This window comes from Notamacropus eugenii, chromosome 1 (assembly GCF_028372415.1).
Source record: "Notamacropus eugenii isolate mMacEug1 chromosome 1, mMacEug1.pri_v2, whole genome shotgun sequence".
NCBI classification, from domain to species: domain Eukaryota; kingdom Metazoa; phylum Chordata; class Mammalia; order Diprotodontia; family Macropodidae; genus Notamacropus; species Notamacropus eugenii.
The window spans coordinates 492234502-492255528 of NC_092872.1; the positions used below are offsets into that span (position 1 = coordinate 492234502).

General features: G+C 38.9%; 1 protein-coding gene across 1 annotated transcript; it reads right to left on the reverse strand.

Moving 5' to 3' along the window:
• Window positions 1–25: 25 nt before the first annotated feature.
• Window positions 26–11415, reverse strand: LOC140518544 (lipocalin-1-like). The gene is made up of 7 exons (XM_072630803.1): window positions 11209–11415; window positions 9677–9810; window positions 8792–8862; window positions 6625–6732; window positions 5649–5750; window positions 4858–4884; window positions 26–4175 (listed from the first exon to the last, which is right to left on the reverse strand). Exons 1-6 carry the CDS (start codon window positions 11413–11415, stop codon window positions 4859–4861), a joined length of 648 nt encoding a protein of 215 aa, XP_072486904.1. The 3' UTR covers window positions 26–4175; window position 4858.
• Between the last annotated feature and the right edge of the window lie 9612 nt (window positions 11416–21027).

Below are 21027 nucleotides of genomic sequence, written 5' to 3' on the forward strand. Positions count from 1 at the left end.
ATGAGCCTGATTCCTTGAAACCCAAATGGTCCAGCTGGCAAGGCTTAGATGGTATTGCCACCCAGGAAAAAAAAAGTTCTTTCCAAAGAGAATGATACTTATTTTCCCTTAAGTCCCTAACAGGAAAGAGATTCCATGGTCAGACCTGGCAAAATGGAACTCACAGTCTTACAGAATGGACTCCTGATCAATTCTTGGTAGAATGTGTACTAGAGGGGGGTTGCTCACTGGGTGCCAGGCTGGCAGAAAATTGCAACAGCATTTCTGTGACCTCAAGTATTGTGAAATGCAGTACAAATGATGAGAGAGAGAGAAAGAGACAGAGAGAGTTCTTAGAGAGATGCCCCAAACAAGAACAAGGAAGACATACTCCAGCAACCAATCAGTGTTCCTAAGAAACATGCTATTTTATCACTGCCAAAATCTTTTGGCCTTCATCCTGAGAGACCTGACTTGGATTGAAGAGAAACACACCATCCTCTTCATTAAGTCACAGGCTTTCTCTCCTGGTTAACCCTTCTTAACCACCATCCCTAGTAAACCTCTTAGGTCTACATCCAATTTCAGCCATTCCATTATTTTATTTTATTACATCCTCATGCAGTTTCCCTTCTTGAGTTTTCCATCCAATTTCTTCTTGCCAAGTAAGTTTATTTTGTTTTTTCATGACTTCTCCATGTGTGTTTTGTCTTATTTCCCTTTTTAGTCCATAAACTCCTTGAGAGTAAGAACTATGTCTTTCATATTAACCTCTTCTCCTTCCACAAGTCAATACAACTCCAAATTCCAGATATTTTCAGTGACTGTCTCAAATGCCTGCAATTTTCTTCCTCCGTATCTCCACCTCCTGACTTCCCTGGCTTCCTTCAAGCTCCAGCTAAAATCTCACCGTTTACAAAAAGTCTTTCTTGCTCTCCCTTAATATATAGTCCCTATAACTAGTGTCTTCACTCTGTTGATTATCCCCAATTTATCCTGCATATATCTTGTTCATCTAAGATGTCTGTATGTTGTCTTCTCCATTTGACTGTGAGTCCTTGAAAGCAGGAACAGATTTTTGTCTTATTTAACACAGTGCTTAGCACATAATAATCCTTTAATAAATGATTGTTGACTGACTGACTACCACACCACAACTTATTTTCCATAGGAAGGGTCAGATGTCTCAGGAGAGAATCAAGACCAGGAAATTAATCTGCATGTTGTACCTTCTTCTGGGGGAGCAGTAGTGACTTGAGCCTCTTGATACTTCCTGATGGAATGACTTCCTGGGAACTGGCCCAGTTAATTCATGGAAGGATAACCCAGCTGATTTCTTGTATTGAGAAGGTGACAAATAGAGCCCTTTACCTTCAAGTTTGTGCAGTACCTATTACCACACCAACTTAAGGCATATTTCCTCATATATGTTTCACCCCTACTCATGGGACTGGGGAAATCTGACAGGTTCATGTTTGTTTATCCTATTTCCTGACTTAAATTATATGCTTCCTTAGAAGGAAAAACATATCATACCACATCTCTTAGTATAAGTGAGATAATACTTTGAAATCTCCTTATCTCCATACCCTAATCCTTCCTTACCCACTTACTATTCCCTCTAAGCACCATCCCCTCTCATGTTATTGAAGGTCAATCAGAGCACAGAGAGCTAAAATTAAGAACCACTGGATCATTTTGATGTTCCAAATTTTTTCAGATGGCTAGAAACCAATTGGAATAAGGTAAAGGTTGTGGACTCATTAACCATAAAATAGTACTGAGAAAATCTCTCCCATGGCTTCAGAAAACCAATTCAAATGTGACCAGTCAACTTACAAATACTGTGGGTCCTGAGAGCAACCAGACAAGACAATGTGAATAACCCCAGTGTCCATCCCCACAGCAGAAGAAAAAGTGAATGTCCTATTGATAGTGAATTGAGAGCTTCATCTCAGTGTTTAAAGGACAATTGTGTATTTTTTTAAGTCACTCATATGGTTTATGGTTTCTCACTGGTGATGATGTAATATAGATGATGAATATCTACACATTAGCTGCATGACCTTGGACTTCTTGGAGAAGTTACCTGACTTCTTAGGAGCTCTCTGGACTGCTACTTCTCCATATGCTATATGTGGAATATAACATTTCTCTTGATCTCTCAGGAGCTGTCATGAAAATAAGTGAAATCATAGGAGATCACCTCTAGAGTCTCCAAACCCTTTCTTCTGAGGAGTTTTCAGCCTAGCAATCATTATAATAACCGATTCTTTCCTTTATTTACCTGGTCCTTCCTATTTAGGATTCGGTCCAGGGCATGACTAAGGGTTATAAAGCAGTGCATTCATTCTCTGACTTAACTTGTGGGCCTCTTCTAGGTAAATTATATTTTCTCTGTCACCAGAAATCATAATACCTTTGTTCTGACAGCTGTGCTTATTACTTGGAATTTCCAGTTCCCTGAGTGGAGACAGAAGGAAAAGGTTGGGTTTAGTTTAGCCCTTTTTCAATTGCAGAAAAAGCCCAAAGTCCAAGCATAATTCAAGGAAGGAGCAGTTCAGGATTCCATTTTGACATTAAAAATAAGTAACTAAATTTTAAAAGTAAATGTGATACATCCAAGTATTATAATGTCAATGGGCACCTATGAAAACGCACAATAGTATGTCTAAGATATGTACTTTCTTTGCAATAAACAGCCTTTAGGTGGCAGTGATGTATTTTATTACTCTGTATTCTAGTGTAAAAAGTGTGGTATATGGAGCCACAAGACCCAACTTCAAATCTCAGCATTGCTACTTAAAGAGCTATGACTTCAGCCAAGTGATTGAACCTCTCTAAGCTGAGCCTCAGTCTCCTTTGTCTTTTCAATAAATGGAATGATGTCTAAGGTACCTTAGGCTTTAAATCCATATCCTTAAGACCAGTAGTATTAAACTCAAATATAATCAGGCCACTAAACCATACATAAAGATCTCTGCTGGTCACATCTTCACTTAGAAAACCACATATTAATATTATCTATATTTTGTTATATTTTTATTTTTGTAAATATTCTCCAATTACATTTTAATCTGGTTCTAGTGACAGGCACATTGTGGACTGCATGGTCTGCCTTCTAGCCTCAAGTTTATTACCTCCTCACTAAAAGAAAAGATTGGCCCAATTTTCATTTTCCAACAAACCATGTAAGTATCAGAGAAGTGCAGTCTCTAGTATCCTAGAGGGACCATTGTCATCTCTCAAGCTTTGAAAGTCCCATTCTTTAAGAACCTCATGGAAGCATATCTAAGAAACCAAATAAAAAGTAATAGAGCTAAAGCTAAAAATCTCAGAAAGGAAACAAAGCTTATTCTTTGTTCATTTCTTTTACCTTGTTTTGTTCAGATGTGTGGCATATTATAGAAAAGATTTATGTATAATTATATTTTTTATTTGCACACCTATTTGATTCCATTTTTGTTAGTGTTTGAATTTTTTTAAAATCAGCTTCATGACTACCTCAGTGTGGAGGACACCCTATTTAGAGTCAGATCAATACCTGCCCTGTAACTTATATATAGTCTCAGAGAGTTGTATTGGAAAATAAGAGGCCTGGACAATGACTTGCCCAGGGTCACACAGCGATCACTCAGAGGCAACACTCCTGACTCCAAGGCCAGCTCTCTATGTGCTACACTATGATGACTATAAAATAGGGGGGACAGCAGCAAGATGGCCTAATTTGGTAAACTGCAGCTTTACCACTGATTCTCTGTAAAAATGAGTCAAGGCATGACCTCCTGTTTCTCTACTGTCCAAGGAATTAAACTGTATCATTGCTGGGGCTCTTCCAATTTCGTACTCACTACCTTGGGAGAAAATGGGAAAGAGTTGGGATAAAAGGGATCATGTGATGATAAACATAGAATAAAATAATCTTTTCAATGAAGGAAAAGAGTCTGTGATATCATTGTCCCAGCTTCTTCACTCACCTAAGGAGATTTCAACCAACAGACTGAGCCAAGTGTGATTGCTGTATAGTTTACTACTATCTGAACAAAGTATTAGGAAGGGGGTGGAAAGACAGCCGAAAAGAGGAAGCATATTCAAAGTATAAACACGGATAAAGGCTTCTCTGTGGGAGAGAAGGCCTAGAATTTCATCCAAGGATTGAGGATGAGGCTGAGGTCAAGTGAAGGAATCAGCTTCTCCTAGAAAATAGTGAACAGAACTTAGTGATGGGTTGTTGGGATTGCAAGAAAGAATAGGATGGGGGACTTTCCTTGAGCCAACCCCAAGATGTTAGAGGTTCACACCATTTGGAGAAGACTTATAGGAGGAAGTCAGTGAACAGCCTTTGCTGAGCACTTAAGTATATACTACCTACAAGATGCAGTCCATAGGCTATAGCACCTGGGACTTCAGTTGAACATCCGTACACAAAATAGAGTGGCTAGAAACCTGAGGGGAGCAGTAAGTTGTCAGGTAACAAGATATTCTGTTTGACATTGTTTGGGGATTCATGTACCTGGAGGTAGGAGCTAAGACTAGATGACCTCTTGAAGCATTAGTAATTCCTAAAATTCTATGACAACTGACATTTCTCCAGCCTTTATGGTTTACCAAGGGCTCTTCTCACAAGACTCCAGTGAGCTAATTAGTGTTAAGTATAATTAACCGCATCTTTTAGTTAAAAAATTAAGCCTCAGAGAGTCACCAAAAAAACCCCACCAAACATTTTGCCTGTGGTCACACTGCTGGTGAGCTCCCAAGCTGGAGTTCATGGCTAAATCTCTTGGTTTTGAGTCTAACATTCTATTCACTGGGCCATGGTGACTTTCCACTTTACCTCCCTTATAAGTGATTCACTTGAAATCCTCGAAGGCCCCTTACCTTATGTCCTTCCAGGAGCACAGTCTTCTGCAGAAATGAAAGAACACATGGATACATTTACCAAGTACACTTCCTACACCACGCCTCCTCAACCAGCCAACGTTTTGAGTGAGACACTAATAACAGCTAAAATTTTACTAGTGAATTATCTTTGCGTAGTACTTGAAAAATTCAACAATTCTGCACGGTGCTTAATGTGGCTATTATCTCCAATACAGAGATGACAAAATTGACTCAGACAGATCCAGAGTGGACATAGAGTCACATGTTTAGAAGTGGAAGAAATCTGAGGGGTCATCAAGTTCAGTTTCTCCATTTTAAAGGTGAAGAAGCTGATATTCAGACGTTAAGTGGCATCATCATCATCAACACCATTTGAGATAGTTTTTTTTTTTATTGTACCTACTGTGTGCCAGATACTAGGCTAAGAGCTTTACAAACCTTATCTCCTTTAATCTTCACAAGAACCCTGGCAGGGAGGGAGCTATTGTCCCCATTTTACAGTTGAGGAAACTGAGACAAACAGAATTGAAGTGACTCGCCAAAGGTCACACAGCTAATAAAGGTCTGAGATTGAACTCAGGTCTTCCTGATTCCAGGACCAGAGTTCTATCTCCTCTTTCTTCTATTCATGTCTAAGGTTACACAGGTAGCAGAGCAGGCATTCAAATTCAGGTCTTATGAGTCTATACTCAACAAATTTTGTACCATACCACACTACCACAAATTAGAAAGAAGAAGCTGGGATTTGACATAATCTCAAGAGAAATTAGAAAGTCCATCTTTGTTACCCTCCAATTCAGGGATGACGATTTTTGTCTCATCTTGTCCTCTGCTCCGGGCAAATTGTTTAAATGTCTTCATAGCTTGAGGATGAGCAACTGTTTCTCGACCTATAATTCCAAGTCAGAATGAATGAATGAATAAATGCAGCACTGCTATCCCTAGGCGGTACTCTGGTCAGAAAAGAAATTGGGGAATTTATCTCTAAGTATTACTTCTACAGTCTCTTGAAGGAATCTCATGACCATACCTAAGAATTTTTAAAATTCATAATCTCTCCCTCTTCCCCTTTCCCACTATCCCCAAGAAAGAGATAGGATGGCTACTGTTATGAAGAAACTCTTTTAACCCTTTCAGGGCAGGAAGGTACTTTGAAATTTCCCAAATTGAAGATCACTGGCATCAAAAATAATAGTATTTGAAAGAACCTCAAGAGATAATCTTACTTAGCTCTCAACTTCGGCAATGTACTGTCTTCATTTTATAGGTGAAGCAATCTGTGTTTAAATTCTACGAGAGCAAATCCTATTTCCCTGAAAACTGCTTTCTTAGGAAGAAGCCTCTATATCTACTTGTATTATCTGGAGAAAAAATGCTCTTATGATCTTATTATGATGAATTTTCTATAATTAAAGCTCCCAAACAGCCAAGTCTTTCCCTGGTCCTATGCTCTGAAGTGACTTATTGCAAGCAGAGCAGAAAAAGAAGATTTCCAGCCATTGTGTGTGCCAACCAGATCTTAGCCTAACAAAAGCCTTTAGAAACTCCATGGGGTTCCCAAGTCACAGGAAGGGGCTCTGACATATTCTTGTGCCAAAGCCAACACCAACGTATATCCAGGGGAGAAATAGACAAAGGACTGTAATTATTTATGCTGGCAGATTCCAAGTTTCTACACAGAATATACTGTTCAAAACTGTGAATTGAACTGAACTCTAGCCATCTCTATGAACAACAGTATTCACAGGCTGCCATAATACATACCTGCAAGTTCCATCATAATGACATTTTTCCCATTCATCTTGCTTTCTATATATACAATTAGGTGGTCGCTTACATCTATGCTCAGTACCCCAACAGTCTGCCTTCCCCCTGGAAGGAAAGAAAAAACATCCATTTTACATTTATACAATGTATAGTCACGGCATGGGCACAATTCCTTGCACTTAGTAGGTGCTTGACAAGTGTTTAAAGTTGTATCTCACTTGCGACTGAACCTCTGGCTTTGTTGAAAAGGTAATCTGGCCTTTTAAGAATTCAAGTTGTCAATGGTCAGGGGACACTGAATTTTTCACCAAGAAAATGAAAACCTGAGGATCTGGGAGAACCCAAGGAATTGGACTGAGGCAAGTAAACTGCCTCTAGGTTGAAAAGTCATTTAGAGGCCTTCAAAGGATATTGTCCTAGAAGGCAAGAAAGAGGGCTCAAAACTGAGAGCTTCACATAGAGTAAACTAGCTATGGCCATGGGACAAATATATTTATCCCTTTAGCTCTGTTACCTTAAAAGCTGGTGCTAAGATGAGCCACAGGATCACAAAGGTATTGTTAATCAAAGAACAGCCTTTCAGTTTAGTGAAGCAACACAGGGTATATTTAGTATTTAGAAATTTTCTCTTAAAAATCTTGATCTATTTCTATGATATTGAGCTCTTAACATCTTTTAAAATATTCATTTACCACTTTCTGGTTTATTCTAGAGGCAAGTTGGAATCACAGCTAGATAACTAGCCTGGATTTAAGTCCCGCCTCTGATACAAACTGGCTTTATGAGACTGGGCAAGTTACTTTCAGATCTCTACACTGTTGTCTAAGACCATACTTTGAAGAGAAGGTGGCAATCTGCATTGATAGAGGGAGTTTCCTCACCTGGGAGTTTCTTATACTAACGAAAGCACAGTTCCAGTTCATATCTTTTTTAACTCTTTGAAAGGATTCATAAAAGCATGCTTCTAATGATCAAGTTTCTCTGGTGCAAGTAAATATAATTCTTTTTATAAAAGACTAATTTTAAACAGTTTTTAGGATGTATTTAAAGCACCTCTAATTTGTTCATGGGTATTATTTCACCTCTACTTGAGAGTTAATGCCTTGCAGAGATAGAACCAGGAATTCTAGTGCCTATAAAAAATCAGATTTGGGTGACTTGCCCCTAGATCAAGGGACTGAGAAAAGACCTCAGGACCCAAGGTCCCTTGGGAAAAGAAATTCCAAGACACTAGTCCACACAGAGGAGAAATACTGTTTGACCACCTCCATTGGTAGAAACTTGAAGGAAACATCCTGGGGAGGTATTAGTGGAAAGGGATCAGAGTCGCATTGAGGAAGGAAAACTCAGCTGGTGGTGTGTGGAAGCCTTAGGATCCTGTTTTCAACAGAGAGCAACCAAGGATCTTCAGAGAGTATGAGACTGTTCTTCATGATGTAGGACTGGAGGAGAACTATGGGGTGGGAGGGTCAGACCATCATGTTATCACTTAAGAGCAAAGCCCCATCAGCCCAACCTAATTGCAATTCCACAGCTATACATCTTAAGCTTGGCTTTCAAGGGACAATGTCTTCACTCAGTGATGTGCTTTAAGGTTGGGAATTTAATGATCTGGGGGAAGACACTAAAGATATTGGGGTTAGATGAGGAAACATCTTGTAGTTCCTCAAATTGTATTATATAAGGGCCTGCCTGCCATACCAATGATCTCCCTACTTTTCCCATGCCTAGTGATTCTCCTAGTCCTATCTCACAAACACAGCTGGCAGGAATCACAACATAATTCTTCACAGCAAATGTTCTTTCTGGAAACAGAATTCCCATAAATCATTTCTCTAGCACCAGTTTTTGCTTCAATAAGTAGAAATAGACATACAATTCAAACAGATGAATGGTTTACATTTTGCAAAGCTTCATAACAACATTGGGAAAGACTACCTCAAATATCACTGCCTCCCATTTCTCAGAAGGCAAACACAGCAAACAATTCAGTATATTTCATGGAAAATATTAGTTCAACTATGACTTTTAGCTCTGAATTACGATTAGTTATGGGTTCCCAACTTCTTAATGCTAAGTCAAACAGATAACATTTGTGACTGTTTGACCTCAGGCAGGGATTCCTGACTTTATGCCTCTAATATGGCATACTTGAGTCACTTACAAGTGGTCATTTTCCCCGGTTCCTTTGTTTTCTCTAGAGTTAACTTAATTTCTTCACATCGGCCATTCTTTCTGGAAAACAAAATACCCATTGATGATATTTCTAGATAAAATGCATTTCTTTATTGGGGAATAATTATAATAATTATTAGAATAATTATAACTACATATATGCATATGATATAATAGTAGATACATATAGTAACTACATATACACCTATAAATACAGCTTATAATGATACAGTGCTTAATGCTAGCATCTTCCCTTTATTGATTATTTCCATTTTACCTGTAGGTATCATATTTATACACAGCTGTTTATATTTTGTCTCCCCATTAGACTGTGAGCTCCTTGAGAGCAAAGATTATCTTTTACCCTGCTTTATGATCCCAGACCTTAACACAGTGCCTGATTCATAGTCAATGAGCAATAAATACTCTCTATTCACAAGGTAACAATATAAATATCATCCCCCATTTTTCAGAAGTGGAAGCTATAGCTTTAGTTTCTGCAGTTACACTCTATCTGCTATGCCATGTTGCTTACCAAGCACTTTTCCTGTTGTCTGATACTCAAAATATGCTTCACTACTCCCTGGAATACTTTGGTTCATTGCTTGTTTTCTGGTATTGGCACTGGTTTATATATTTGATTCAGTCAGAAATGTCCCTTCTGCATAACTGGATCATTACTATATTAATTCACTTGGCAAATTCTTTGTTTTTAAGGCTATTGAAGTGATAGTCTTTAGTGCAAATTATCACACCTTTCAAATTACTGAATTCAGTTGAAAGCTTGATTACCATTTCACAAAAGCAATTTCAGGCAAAGATTGGAAAAAGCATGAGAGAGATGATGGAATATTCCCATACAAAGTATACTTACTTAAGATGTAATTTGGCCTCCACTTTACCATTAGGAAGAAGTCTGACAAAGAAGGGAGGTATTTTCTGATGCCTCTTATCTTCAGGAATATCAACATTTCCTGTCCAGGCATTTACATACCACACTCCAAGGTACTAGAGAAAGGTAGAGATAAGGAAGACCCAGGTTGTAAGAATTCTGGATATCCAGACATTGGGAGTCTTGAGACAAAGGGAGGGAAAAGAGGAAATGGCAAGGGAATGGAGAAGGGAGTCTGCCTATGTTCACATGTCCAGTATAGAACTAGGAAGGGGAGGATTTATAGCCAAACCTATGCTCAAGTAGGGTGGACATCAGATCTCTGGGTTGCTGCTAGAAGATGCCAACAAAAAAGAGGGACATCTTTTACTTCTCTTATGCAGATTCCAAAACCAAGACTCTATAAGAGAGGCCCTGACACATTCTAAGTTTGGAGAAAGGGGATTGTTTGATTAGGGATGGCATTCTGGTCTTTTCTGAGAGAGATAGTTAGAGGTGTAAAAAAAGCAATGTAATGGCATACCTTTGATTAAGTTGGTAGAATTTAACTTTCTTCTGCTATACAGAAGAATGAACCAAACCTGTCTTCAAGGGCTTTGGACAATACACTACAAGTTTCATGGACCGATTAGGAGCTTATGGGAATTGAGAGAATTCCCATAGCAGTTACAGAGGCTTGTGGCATACTAGAAGAAGAAGGCTCTTAGAACAGGTGAATATTATGGGAGTGCTGCCACTAAAATGATTTCTGTAGAGCAGACCTAGAGATGCCCAGAGAAGGTTCTACTATCCCCCAGTGTCTACTCGGGATCCTCACTGGAGAAAGACACTACCTTCAATACAGAGAAATCCTATCAGAAGAAGACAGTCCCACCCACCCCCCTTTTATGATTAAGGAGGCTCTGTCTTTCTAAGAGTTAAACAAGTTGACCTGGTTGCCTCTGCCTAAAAGGTATTCATGTCAAAGTAACATGTCTCGCTTAGATTTATCTGTGGTACCACAATTTGGACTGGATTTTTTGGCTGGGTTTTTTGATAAAAACCAGCTGCGATATCCCAAATCAGACTGATTCTCTCTCCTACCTTAGATGCCATTTCATGTATCACTTCTCATTGAACCACCACCAAATCCTTACTCCTGAGGGCTGCTAATAGCTTTGCTCTCATCTTACCCATAGTACCTGCAAGAAGTCACCATGGTCACTGTGACAAGATACCCATTCTGCAGGTTTCTAAGAGTGATTACGTAGGTTTGATGAACTAATGATTCTAAAACAAACCTACAAAAAAGCATGTATCACATGGGCCAAATGGAATTGAAGTTCTAAAGACCCTGTGCCACTTAACTGGTTCCCTGCAAATTGCAGTTTCTGACTCATATGAGACTTGCTCCATTTAGGGCTACTAATATTTTTAATTGGTCTTCAGCAGTAAAAGAAATAGAAATATCCCTGTTCCCAGCTTCCAGCTAACTCTGGTCACAACAGACTTGGAACAAAGTGGGAAATTCTCACCTTGGAACCTATACTATCTCCCTCTCTGATCTCCTCTTCTGTGGGTTCAAAGAGTTCTACCAAATCCATAGGCATATAATTTCTGTCTTCTGACTGAGTTATATGGTAAGAGGGTTTTAGGGGTTGTAGATCAACCTGGAAAGAGACTGAGTGGGTCCCTAGGCTGAGAATGGAATCTTCTGGCTGATGTACATCTCTCCCAGCCATTCTCACTCCCCAGAAAGAAAAGTGGCCTCACCTTTGATTGGATCTCATCATAAGAAATAGGTTTCCATGAGGCATGGATGACAGAGATAAAGCACATCAAGAGTAATATCCTCATCTTCAGATGACTAGACTCTGGCTTCTTGACAGAGAACCTGGTTGTACAAATTGAAAAGACCGTGGCTTTCCTTCCTTCTTTATATAGTGCCCCTCATTCAAAGGCACTGAAAACTGATCCCCCTCTCACACAATGCCCCAGTCAGTCTTTCAAAAGAGAAGAGATAATAGCATTATTTTTGGAAGAAAATGGTCAAATGTCTTTATGATTCTTTAATGATAGTAAAATCACTCTAGGAATCAGCAGGATCTAATTTTTTGATGCCTGCAATGTTTAGGTGTTCTCACAATTGATACCATTATTGGTAGGAGGCCAGATTATTATCAGAATGTGATGTTTTCAAAGGTCTTGTACTTTTTGGGTAATAAAGAAAAAAACAATGGCTTCATTTCATTCCTACCATTCAATCCCTTCCCCTACCCCCTCACTACATGTGCTTTTTTAAAATAATATTTTATTTTCTCCCAATTACATGTAAAACCAATTTTTAACATTCACTGTTTTGTTTTATTTTGAATTTTGAATTCCAAAATCTATCCCTCCCTCCTTCCCTGAGATGGCAAGCAATGTGATATAGGTTATGCATGTGCAACCATATGAAACATTTCTGTATTACTCATTTTATGCAAGAATATGGGAAAAGAAAAAGAAAGAGAGAGAAAAAAAGAAAGGAAGGAAGGAAAGAAGAAAGGAAAGAAGGAAGGAAGGAAGGAAGGAAGGAAGGAAGGAAGGAAGGAAGGAAGGAAGGAAGGAAGGAAGGAAGGAAGGAAGGAAGGAAGGCAGAAACAGCTGTCATGTTTTTCCAGGCTTTTCAGGTGAATTAGACACTTTTCTTTCATCTGGCATGCATGTCTACATGGATTCTAAGGTCCATTCAAACTCCCTTCTACTGTTTCTCACATACAACATTCCTTTTCTGATGTCCATATCCTTATACTGGAATTCCATGTTGTTGGATTATATTCCCTCTTTGACTAAACCTCTTAGAATCCCATATTTTCTTCAAAACCTAGCTAAGTTCCACCTTCTACAGGAAGCTTTTCATGTTCTCCCCAGCTGCTAGTGTCTCCCCAAAAAAATTACCTTAAAATTATTTGCTATACATATATGCATACATTCATGTGTGGTATATGAGTCTATAGGTCATCTTCCTTTCTAGATTAGCACAGAAGCACATAAGGAACAGATATTTATTGGTATAGGAAACACCCAGATGGACTCTACCAATGAGATTGATTCTTTCTCGGCAACCTATAACCTTAAACAATTTTCTAGAGCACTAGGTGTTTGTGACTTACTCAGAATCACATAACCAGTATGTGTCAGAGATGGAACTTGAACCTTGGTCTTCCTGGCTCTGAGGTTAGCTTCCAATTCTCTACCCTACACTGTCTCTCCCTGGTACATACTAACAACTTTAAAATTTTTGATTTTTAGTGGGAGGAAGGATATAAGAATTGAGTTATACTCTTCTAAAAACTTCACCATATACAAGATTTTCACCCTCAGGGAAGAGCCAAGATGGCAGAGTAGAATGATTCACATACTCTAGTTCTTCCCCCACAGACCATGAAATTCCTGTAGTAAAAGACTCTCAAAAAATTCTAGAGCAGCAGAAGCCACAGAATGACAGACTGAAAGAGATTTTCAGCCAAAGGTAACCTGGAAGACTGACAGGAAGGGTCTATCCCATGGGATGCTGAGCAGAGTGGAGCCCAGCCTTGATCATGTGGTACTGGGAGGAACAGAACCAGAACAGGCCTCTGGGGCAGAATCCCCAGCAGGGAGGTTCTCAGATCCCTCAACCCACAAGTGTCCAAGAGAGCTTCAAAGGTCAGTGAGAAGGCTTTCCCAGCTGGGCAAGAGGGGAGTATGGTGTCCCCCAGCATGGGATCCAGGGGGCAGCTGTGGTAGTGGTGACAATGTCCATCTGTGAAGCACTCTGCCTAAAGCCCCTGGGGGAATTCAGCAGCTGATCTGAACCTCAGCTCTGAGCATGGTCCTGGAGTTAGGAGGAGTACTAGGACCCTCCTCTTGACAAAGGATTCAGAAGTCAAATAATTGGCTGGGAAAATGCCCAAAAAAGGGGGAAAAAATAAGACCATAGAAGGTTGCTTTCTTAGTGAACAGGTATTTTCTTCTATCCTTTCAGGTGAGGAAGAACAATGCATACTGTCAGAGGAAGTCAAGTCTTCTGCAACTAGTACCTCCAAAATGAATATGGAGTGGGTTTAGGCCATGGAAGAGGTAGAAAAGTGAGTCAACAGTTTGCTAAAAGAGACCCAAAAAATGCTGAAGAAAATAACACCTTTACAAATAGGCTAACTCAATTGGAAAAAGAGGTTCAAAAAGTCAATAAGGAGAAGAAGGCTTTAAAATGCAGAATTAGCCAAATGGAAAAGGAGATTCAAAAGCTCACTGAAGAAAACAGTTCTTTAAAAATGAGAGTGGAGCTGAGGGAAGCTAATGACTTTATGATAAACTGAGAAACTGCAAAACAAAACCAAAAGACTTGAAAAATAGAAGACAATATGTAATATCTCATTGGAAAAACAACTGACCTGGAAAATAGATCCAGAAGAGACAATTTAAAAATTATGGGACTACCTGAAAGCCATGATCAAAAAAAAGAGCCTAGACATTATCTTTCATGAAATTATCAGGGAAAACTGCCCTGATATTCTAGAACCGGAGGGCAAAATAAATATTGAAAGAATCCAATTGTCACCTCCTGAAAGAGACCCAAAAAGAGAAAGTCCTAGAAATTTTGTGACCAAATTTCAGAGTTCCCAGGTGAAGGAAAAAATATTTCAAGCAGCCAGAAAGGAACAATTCTAGTACTGTGGAAATACAATCAGGGTAACGCAGGATCTGGCAGCTTCTACATTAAGCGATCAAAGGACTTGGAATAGGATATTCCAGAAGCCAAAGGAACTGGGATTAAAACCAAGAATCACCTAGCCAGAAAAACTGAGTATAATACTTCAAGGGAAAAAATGGTCATTCAATGATATAGAGGACTTTCAAGCATTCTTGATGAAAAGACCAGAACTGAAGAAAAAATTCAACTTTCAAACACAAGAATCAAGAGAAGCATGAAAAGGTAAACAGGAAAGAAAAATTATAAAAGACTTTCTAAAGCTGAACTGTTTACATTCCTACATGGAAAGGTAATATTTGTAACTCTTGAGACTTATCTCAGTATTTCTGTAGGTAAAGGGATTATACACACACACACACACACACACACACACACACACACACACACACACATAGATAGAGAGCACAGGCTGAGTTGGATCAGAATGTATGATATCTATAAAAAAATAAAATTAAAGTGTGAGAGAGGAATATATTGGAAGAAGAAAGGGAAAATGAAGTGGGGCAGACTATCACTCATAAAAGAGATAAGAAAAATCTTTTTCAATGGAGGAAAAAAGGGAAGAGGTGAGAGGGGAAAAGTGAAGCTTACTCTCTTCATATATGGCTTAAGGAGGGAATAACATGCTCAGTAAATTTGATATGAAAATCTATCTTACGCTACAGGAAAGTAGTGAAGAAGGGGACAAGTGGAGTGAGGGTGATAATAGATGGGAGGGCAAATGGGATAAGGGAGTAAACTAGAAGTAAACACTTTTGGGAAGGGACAAGGTCAAATGAAAGAACAGAAAAAAAGGGGAGGCAAGGGTAGGATGGAGAGCAATATAGTTAGTCTTACACAATATGACTATTATGGAAGTCTTTTGGAAGATGACACATATATTGCCTGTATTGAATTGCTTACCTTCTCAATGGGGATGGGTGGGGAGGGGGGGAGGGAGAGAAGTTGGAATTCAAAGTATTAGAAACAAATGTTGAGAATTGTTGTTGCATATAACTGGAAAATAAGAAATACAGATAATGGGGTATAGAAATTTATCTTGCCCTACAAGAAAAGAGGGAAGATAGGAATAAGGGAAGGGTGGGGTGTGATAGAAGGGAGGGCACATTGAGGGAATGGGAAATCAGAATGCAAGGTGTTATGGGGTGGGGGGAGGAGAGAGATTGGGAGAAAACTTGGACTTCAAAATTTTATGGAAATGAATGTTGTAATCTAAAAATAATTCTAAAAACAGACTTTCACCTCCCCCATCTAGAAAGAGATTTTCACTTAGATATCACAGTCTCATAGCAGTCATCCTCAGTACTTTTGACAGATAAGGAAAATGAAGCCAAATGACTCCTCAAGGGTCACAGAGAGAGTATTACCAAATTAGGATCATAACCTAGGTCTTAGAGGCTCAAAAACCTCTGCTTCCCCTAAACTGAAACTCAAACATTGAGTTATGTCATTTCTTGGAAACTTCATAATTGTCTTAACTGGGCAAATTTGCCTGTAACCTTGAGTTGAACCCAACCCAAAGCCAAGTTTTTGGGGCTTATGTTGTAAGTCAGTACAATAGTATCATTGTGATAGAAAGTGTACCTCTCATACCTAGTCTTTGGCACTCCACAAAGGTCTCCAGATAAGGAGGGAGGGAGGGAAGAAGAGGAGTGCAGATATAATGCTTTGATCTATTGGTTTTGGAAAAAAGTTACGCTGGATAAGGATCTCTGTTTAATCCAAGGAGAAACAATGAGGGAGCTAGCGTGGCATCTATGAGAATGGGTAGTATAGGCAAAGTACAAGGGTCTAGGACATGAGGGAGCCTCACAGACCTCTTTGGAGAGGAGATGCATTTACCATATTTAGAGCAGGGATTGGCAAACTACTCCCCAAGGGCCAATCCTACCTCTTGCTTTTGAATAACCTGTGTGCTATACTAGCAGAGGTTCAGAAAGTCAGCATGACATAACTGTATACAGAATCAAAACACCTGAATTCAAATCCAGACTCTTCCATTTACAACTTATATGATCCTGGCTAAGCCACTTAACCACCCTAGTCCTCTGTTTACTTCTCTTTAAAATAAATTACACTAGATGACCTCAAAGGTATCTTACAGATTTAAATTTGTTACTGGTGTTTATAAGTGATCTTGGGTTTGATTATTTGTATCTGCCTCTCCAGCTTGAGTTCTAGTTATCTCTCCTATACTAATCCAAATATTTCAGAAATGATGATAAATAGTTCTTCTGTGGTTTCAGTTTTAAGTTCAACTGCCAATCATATAAACTTAGTTCTAAGACTAGAAATGACCTTAGAGACCATCTAATCCAACTCCCTTATTATACAGCTGAATTATATTATATATTATATTAGTTATAACTATATTATACAGCTGAGGTAACCAGGGTAAGAATGGGGATGGTGATTTGCCCAAGGCTGCAAGCAGTAAACTTCAGAGGTAAAATTTGAAGCCAGGTCTTCTGATGCCAGAGCCAACTCTCTTTCACTGTATTTGTACTAGGTATATATCTGACCATGTCACACCCTTATTGAAATAATTTCTCCAATGGTTCCCTATTTCTTCTAAGATAAAATATAAACACTTTTCCCTGTCTTTCCCATCTCCCCACCATTTCCCAACCATGCTTTGTATCAGTCCCATTACTTACTCACTGTTGTAGTAACACTAAACTTTTTGCTCTGTCACAAATTCAGCATCAGTCAATAAACATGTATTAAGAGCCTACTATGAGCTAGGTACTGCGCTGAGAGATTGAGATACAAAAAGAGGCAAAAGATGATACCTAACCTCAAGGAGCTTACAATCTGAGTACACCCATAATATATTATTTCTTCCCTTCTTTCAAGGATCAATTCAGGTGCCACCTCTTTCTTGAAAACTTCATGACCTGCCCATTATCTCTTCCTTCAAATATTCCTAGGATTCTTTGGGTTCTCTTTTACCCACTCCCTTCTCCTTCACTTCCTACCCTGTATAACATATATCTATGGTCATGTGGTATCCCTCTAGGGAAATATGTTACTTGAGGGTAAGGAGGTATTTTTCCTTTTTGTCTTCCACTAGAACCTAGTATAATGCCTTGGGCACAGGAGGAATTTAATAAGTATATATTGAATTGAATTGAATCCTGGACATGGCAGAGACTCCTATTTGTCCAATGGATATAGCACTGTCCCAGTATCTGACCCAGAGAACTCCTAGATTAAGGACGAAATGACCTCTTGAATTAGTAAGGTGTCTCCCAAATGGCCAGATTTCTTTCAGAAGAATTATATGAACACTTTCTTTCCAAGAGAAGCTACCTAGAATACTTTGAACCAACCTATAAAAGGTAGCATTGAAAGAATAGCCTTTAACAACACAATCTATTATCTCAACCCTGGTAAGGACTACTCCCTTGTCAGCCATTTGGCTGCTTTGTACCTTGACCTTACTTGAAACACACACGTATGCGCACACACATGCACACATGCACACACATGCACAAACACCTCTCTCTCTCTCTCTCTCTCTCTCTCTCTCTCTCTCTCTCTTTCTCCCCCTGTCTCTCCCTAATAAGAAAGTTTCTGCCTGTGACTTCTCTTTTGCCTGATCAATGCCTAAGTGACTGAATAAAAACTCACTCAATGCATTATATCTAACTTGTCCTAGACCATGATTCCCATTCCATTTGGCTATCCACCAGTAACCCAGACCTTATCTTGCCATCTTACTATCTGACCATATACCTTACTGTCATGCATACCCATCTTCTGGGCACAATAATCAAATCAATACAACCATTATTCCTGGATAGTATGGGTAAATCAATTGCCTTATGACTCTACTCCCAATCCCTCATACCCCAAACCAAAACATGTCCTCCCTAGCCATCACTCCCCTATATCTGTTGTCTTCCCCCATTAGATCAGAAACTTCTTGGGGGCAAGGATTGTGTCATTTTGTACTTTTATCCCAAGCACTATACTTGGCACATTGTATGTAATAAATAAATGTTTTTTCTTCATTTCTTCATTTTTTTTGTTCTGACAAGAAATATCATCCCCTCTTCTGGTCATCCATTGGGCATGGCTTTTACTTAGATCTTCTAGAATTGAGTCTCCTCTTGAGCTAACCTTGGAACTCTATCTTGAGTCAATTACGAAAAGTCCCTGACCCTAAGAGAGGATTTCAAGTTTATCCATGAATACTTCAAGGATCCAAGATTTCACTGGGGTAGGCACTTTCTCAACTTATGCAGACTGAACCCCCTGGACTTGGCAGACTGTCTTAAACAATTATAACCAAATAAGTGAACCATTTTGTGGTCAGTCAGTTGGTGAATCTCTCTGAACTTAGCTAGCCTAGCCTTTGAACAGTAGGCACCCAATCTACGATTAGACTAAGACTGAAATTTTCTGATTTTGTAGAACAAAATTTCTAGTTTTGTAGAATGTACCTATGAAGGTTAAATTTCAGTGGTGGTCTAACCTAAAAACTAGTCACCTTCATGCCATGATGAGTCATCCCTGCCTTATGTCTCTTCTTTACTTTAGTCCATCTTCTACTCAGTAATCAAACTGATCGTCCTAAAACATAAATCTGGCCTTGTCAACTCCTATTCAACTGACTGTGGTGGTTCCTTAGAATCAAATACAAAATCTTCTCTTTGGGATTCTTTATAACCTGGCCTCTTCTTATCTTTCCAGTTTTCTTACCCCTAACTGACTCCCATCCATACTGTGTGATCCAGCAACATTGTACTCCTTGCCAGTGAGGAATATTCATACATGACATTCCATCTTCCAACTCTGAGCTTTTCCACTGGCTATTCCCCATACATGGAATGCTCTCCCTCCTCATTTCTGCCTCTTGACTTTGTTAGCTTCCTTCTTGTCCCAGACAAAATCTCACCTTCCATAGTAAGCCTTTCCAGATTCCCCTTAATGCTAGGACTTTCAGTCTTTTGATTATTTTCAACTTATCTTGTATATATTTTGACTGTACATAATTATTTGTATGTTGTCTATCCCCATTAAATTCTGAGTTCCTTGAAATCAGACTGTCTTTTGCCTTTCATTATATTTTTAGCTCTTATCAGAGTTCCTAGCACTTGATAATGCTTGTTGACTAATTTCAAGAGTCCAATATGAGTGCCAAGGTACAGCTGAAGAAATATCCCTCCTGATCTTTGTAGAGAAGTGAGAGGTGGAGTAGAAAAAAGATAAGAAATTGACATATTTCAACAGACATAGTAGCTATGTTGATTGTTTCAACCATTTTCTTACTACAAGTAGGAGTATTGTGAAATAGGCAGAAGCAGGGTAAAACATGAAAATATACAGTATAAAAAAAGAAAGGAATCAATAAAACTTTTTCATGTGTATATGAGTCTACGAAGTAAGGAATGACACATGGTCTGCAGAGCACCAAGGCTAGAGGAGTGGACACCAGTATCTGATAATATGATGCCATTCAACTTTCAGCAAAAAACAGTTCCTTCTGCTCAGTTGAATCAATTCTATCTAAATGTGGCTCTACCTGGGAACTGATCTCCAACTGAAATAGTTTCTAGATAGACATATCATCCTCCCAGTTATTTGGATAACTATGCTATTTTTAATATGAAGGTGGCCCACTACCAAAATTTTAGAATGGAGCAAGATGAGGTAGGTGGGATTGTCTACTGGTGGGCATTCCTTTTTGCAATGTACTCTATTATCCAAAGGGATTTGGGATTTTACCTAAGGCCAAACTATCCAGATTCTTGGGAAGGGGTATGAATATAGAAGTGGGTGTCAAGCCAAGAAAACAAGACATGGAAGAGAGTAGACTTTGACTTTGGCATATAGAAGATAATGGCAGCAGTTGGAGCCTAAACAGCATCCCAGACAGATTCCATTCACTGAAATCTTTATGAGTTGAGCTGTGCTCTATCAAAGCAATGACTCTTCCCTCAAAATGACCAAAATCTGGGGATAGAATTCCAGAGCCATCCATAACAACCATCTAAGATGCAGGAAAGGGGCGCTTGGGGGGGACTAGCTTGGAGATCAAGTTTTCTTGGGGAACTGAAATACACTTTCCTCTTTTCCATCATATTTCCTCCCTTATTCTATTTACTTCCTAATTGAGAACTGGAAGCTGTGGAAATAAGGCACGGTGCTGTTGCCTCCCTTTCCCCATCTTATGGCATCAGACTGTAGCTGTTTTGAAAATTGTTGTTTTTGTAAAAATGGTTTTAAGTGATTTCTCATATTGTGGTGATAATATAAATTAAATATGCATAAATACATTAAAATAAATATATCCTGACTACATGTAATCATGTACATGTATAATCTATACCAAATTGTTTGCCTCCACAAGGAAAAGGGGGAGAGAGAATTTGAAACTCATAATTTTTAAAAAGGAATATCAAAAATTGTTTCTACATGTAATTGGAGAAAAATTGAAAATCCAGATATTCAGTTGAATGTATGACAATTTTGCTGAGTTGAATAATAACAGTAATTGGGCTGGAGTGAAGGACACCCAGAAGGGTAGTAAATTTAAAAGTATTGAGGTTGACTTTTAGCCAAGATGACCAAACGAGACATATCCTGTTCATGAAACACCTTGCTCCGA

Bases quoted from the DNA above. Each gene is read 5' to 3' on its own strand.
- LOC140518544 (XM_072630803.1), bottom strand. From the start codon at position 11,415: ATGGCTGGGAGAGATGTACATCAGCCAGAAGATTCCATTCTCAGCCTA. The intron at 9,811-11,208 runs GTGAGAATTTCC...ACCTTTCTCTAG, and splicing joins GAGATAGTATAGGTTCCAAG to TACCTTGGAGTGTGGTATGT. The intron at 4,885-5,648 runs GTAACAAAGATG...TCATTTCTGCAG, and splicing joins CGTCATCCCTGAATTGGAGG to AAGACTGTGCTCCTGGAAGG.